Source organism: Myotis davidii, unplaced genomic scaffold, assembly GCF_000327345.1.
Source record: "Myotis davidii unplaced genomic scaffold, ASM32734v1 scaffold89, whole genome shotgun sequence".
In the NCBI taxonomy this organism is placed as follows: domain Eukaryota; kingdom Metazoa; phylum Chordata; class Mammalia; order Chiroptera; family Vespertilionidae; genus Myotis; species Myotis davidii.
In genome coordinates this window covers 1,843,796-1,847,902 of record NW_006300372.1, presented here as the reverse complement: position 1 = coordinate 1,847,902, position 4,107 = coordinate 1,843,796, and the positions used below count along the sequence as shown (strand labels likewise).

At 44.1% G+C, this 4,107-nt stretch overlaps 1 protein-coding gene across 1 annotated transcript in view; it reads right to left on the bottom strand.

Annotated features, from left to right (window-relative positions):
- The window catches only part of ARHGAP26 (Rho GTPase activating protein 26), a 416,968-nt gene that overhangs the window by 89,125 nt on the left and 323,736 nt on the right, over nucleotides 1-4,107 (bottom strand). The window contains exons 19-20 of the mRNA XM_006777037.2: nucleotides 3,593-3,714; nucleotides 2,773-2,978 (exon numbers count right to left, since the gene is read on the bottom strand). Of these exons, the coding sequence (XP_006777100.1) occupies nucleotides 2,773-2,978; nucleotides 3,593-3,714 (328 nt within the window). The remainder of the gene's footprint in view (nucleotides 1-2,772; nucleotides 2,979-3,592; nucleotides 3,715-4,107) is intronic.

Sequence of the window (4,107 nt, the reverse complement as noted above, 5' to 3'; positions counted from 1 at the left end):
GGGGCGGCGAGGGCAAGGGGGGTACTTAGTCAAATGTAAGAGAAAGCTATAGCTTGATGATAATCATCGTAATTGTAGCTAATGTTTATTAGGTGCTTACTATGTTCTAGGCCCAGTGTCAAGTACTGTAGTACATGCACTGTTTCACTTAATCACGGTAATTTCCCTCCAAGAAAGCTATTACTAGTGATGGATTTTACAGATGAGAAAAATGGCGGTTTGTACCAGGAAAAGTAATGTACTCCAGGTCTCAGAGTCAAGATAGCACAGAAACAGTGCCGGTGGGCACAGAGCTCCTACTATCAATCACCACACCAGGCCGCCCCCAATCCTGACAGACAGAGAGATGTTCTGGTAATGACAGAAGACAAGAAACCAAGATGGTGCACCCTCTCTCAAGCCAGTGCTTCTTCACTGTAGCTGTCTTCAGCACTGCCCGGAAGCTTTTAAAATACAAATGCCTGAGCTGCAGAGCCAAGACCTGATTCAGAATGTACCATAGAGAAACCAGCCACCTGTATTTTTAACAAGCTCCTTACATGATTCAAATGCACACCCAAGAATAAGAACCAGTATTCCAAGCAATATACTTCCACACCTTGGTGGATATACTAAAAATCTGGGACAACATAAGTGATAAATGTCACCTTACAACTTCTTAGAAGAAATCTAAAGGGTATGAGACCTGTTTGCTTGTTTCCTCTAATTCTGGGCTCTACCTTCTACATTTGTTCAGCACACTAAAAGTACAGTTTGCTTGTCAGTGCCTTTCACCTCGATATACCAATGCAATGTCTGCTGTGTGGTGTATATGCATGGAAACTTGGAGATAAAACACTAATACCCTTTTCTACCCTTCGTCTGGCAGCACAGTTGAAAAACCTGGCAAGGTGACCCTCAGGAGCCTCCTCTCCAGGAAGAGGGAGGCAGCTGACAATCTGAGGCCGGAAGCTTTGGCACAGAGTCACCTCTGAGAGAAAAGGATGGGCTTCAACTTCTGTACAGAGCAGGGGCCCTGCGGAGAGATGGGGGGAAACGTGTGCTGATGCGGAACAATTGGAGCCTCTCAAATGGAAGCACCAAGCAAACTACTCTGGGAGTTTCAGGACCTGAAGAGAGGGCTGACCCGTGGAAGACTAAGGAGATAATAAACTGCAAGTACATCACCGAGGAGAAAAGGCATAAATGGATTCAAAAGAGGCAGATACGCAGACATAAGAGGAAATGAGGTTCTGAAAAATCATATGCCAAGTTTGAAGGTAGAGGAGAGGCTTTGTGTGTGTGTGTGTGTGTGTGTGTGTGTAGGTGTGTGTGTCTGTCCACACAAGCATGATCTCTCTAACAAGGTATATGCTCTGTGGCAAGAATCTGAAGAAAGATAAGGTCACATCACACCTGGACAGGTATCACAGCATGAAACCATGCACAGCATGTTTATATCACCGAGTGCCTACAGTGATATAAACAACCAACTAATAATATCTGAACCCAACTCTAGTCAAGTGGACAAAAGAAACGTGACTTTTTATATCTGCATTAACAGGAAGAATCTGAATCAGTCAAAATTTTAGAGCAAAGTCTATGGACCACAGACTGTGGTACATACTCCACAAGCAGAACACAAGGCGATTCTGGGGTTGGATGTGGATGAACATTCTTTATCTTAACGGTTACACATTTATTTTCCTATATATTAGGGAACAGAACAGTGAGACCATCAAACTTATGTTTTTGGAGCTTTTACTGAGTAGGAATAGGCCATGTAAAGAAGTGAGTTGATTTAAAGTTGATGTAAAGACATGTATTAAACACAGTGAATGAGTTATGTGGCTGTGGCATAAAGAGTGAATGAAGGTTTATGCAGATGATTCAGGTTTGGGAAGTAGGGAGCTAGGTATAGAAAGAGGCCTCACACTGAAAAACATTGTCATTACTGAATATACAATTATTATTATGGAATACACATTATGGAAATGCAATTTCCCCCACAAATCAGCTGTGGGATCTTTATCTATATTTGAATTCCAAAGAGAAAACTCAGCAAAGAGCTTTGATAAATCAGTCTTCTGTCTTTGTCCATAGACCAGACAAAGGGAAGTGTAAGGTGTGTGAAGACTTTATTGTGCGTTGCCACCTGTTCATCTAACCCTGATGGGTGGCCAGATTACAACCTAGGAGGGGCGAATGCCAGTAGAACCTTCCAGCTCCTGGCCCAGTCTTCCTCAGCATCAACTCACCCTACTCCTCCTATTGTCCTCTCTAAGCCAGGAGAGCCATTCTAATTTCCCAGAAAAAAGGGGGGATTCTGAAACAGATTACTAAAAAGAATATTCATCTACACACATCTATATACTTTAAATGAAAATGTTTCTTTTGAAATGTTTCTTCTCTGAGAAATGGGGGGAAGCTAAACACCCCACGAATATTCAAGCATATGGAGATTTTGGTCTTGTTTTCAGGGAGCATTTACTAACATTTGGAGGAAAGAGGTATTGCTTCACCCTCTTCCCGTCTCCCACCCTCTGTTCGCCATCTGCAGACAGGGCCAGCAGTTGGCTCTACAGCTTAGGCAGGCCTGCTTTCACACATCCTTAACTTTCATCCCCTGCCTGTGAGATAAAATTAATCATGGGCAAGGATCTAATTGATTTTCTCCTGATCTCCATCTTTTTCCTCCATGCTCCCAGAGTATGCTTCTAGGCTGGTCCCAGAGCTGCTTTTGCTTCAGTCTCATCATAACCTCGGCACTATGGAAAGCTTAGCAGCATTTACCAGCACTGTCTGATCTGTCCCAATCTGCACTGTACACGTTTGTACAAAACATGAGGTGACCATGGCTCTCCTGGAAACCCGAGAAGCACATCACCTCACAGTCTTGTTCGTGGCAGATGTGGGTGTGGCCAGGCCTTTTCCAAGCCTTTGCTGGTACATGTGGAGGAACCCAGGCCATGTGGACACCACAGTGAGAATGAGCCAAGCTAGACAGTCAAGAGGAACACAGATTATCATTCGAAGGGAAGTCAATCCAGGTACAGGGTCAAAGCCCTAAAACTGCATATCCATTGACCTAGAAATCTTTCCAGGAATTTATCTTAAGGAAATGATCATGACTATGAATAGATTTAGCTACAAAGATCATAACAGTAGCTTTATTCATAAATGCAAAATACATGAAACACCCAAATGGTACTAAATACACCAAGGTACAGCCGTATTATGGGATACTGTGACATCTTTAAATGCATGATGTTTGGGGTGGAGGGGTGGTGAAGATTTGTTTTCTGGCGTTATGATAAGGAAAGCCATCACTTTTAAAATGCGAGGGGCTACTAAAACTCATTTTTGTAACAAAGGAAGAGAAAGATGCCAATTCTGATCTCTTCAAGGCAAAACAGGTCATTATTCCACTTTGTGTTTTGTCCTTGTAGTGATAATAATCACAGCCCTCCACAGCATTTACCGTGGCACCTTGGGTGGCACAGTGCAACACAATCCTCAAGGACACAAAAGGCAGAGGCCCACACAGAGGCCAGAGGTGTGGCCCCCGAGCAGCAGGAGGCAGAGGCGGCAAGGGATGTCCCTGGGGCATCACGCTAGCCCTGAGCACATCAGGGGCCTCTCGCTGCAGGACGGGGGCTTGGAGTCACCACTCTTCTTCCGAGACAGGTGCAGCTGGGCATTGGTGAGAGGCATTTCAGGCACGGTGTTAAATATCTGCAAGCATAATTGCACAGGACGGTTACAGGCTGCCGTGGACTGGGGAGAAAGCAGAACCAGTACAAAGGTGGGTGGTGATGTCTAAGATCAGCAACAAACCTTGAGAAGACCACCACTGTTTGCTCAGGACTTCATTTTAATCATCTCAAGGAACTGGGTTAAACCTTCTTGTTGGGAAGTGTATCCCAGAGCTTGGTAAGCATTTACTTCCTTCTCCTATTCTTCCACTGATCTTTTTGTTCTTCTCTCCAGGGGACATGGGAAGAATCTGTGCTAAATCTAAGCCATTGGCTGTTAAAAAGGCTTCAAGTTTTGTGACCACCTTTGTGCAGAATCAGAGTGTGAAATATGCATTTAAATAACACTCCAAACAGAACTCCAGTGCACACT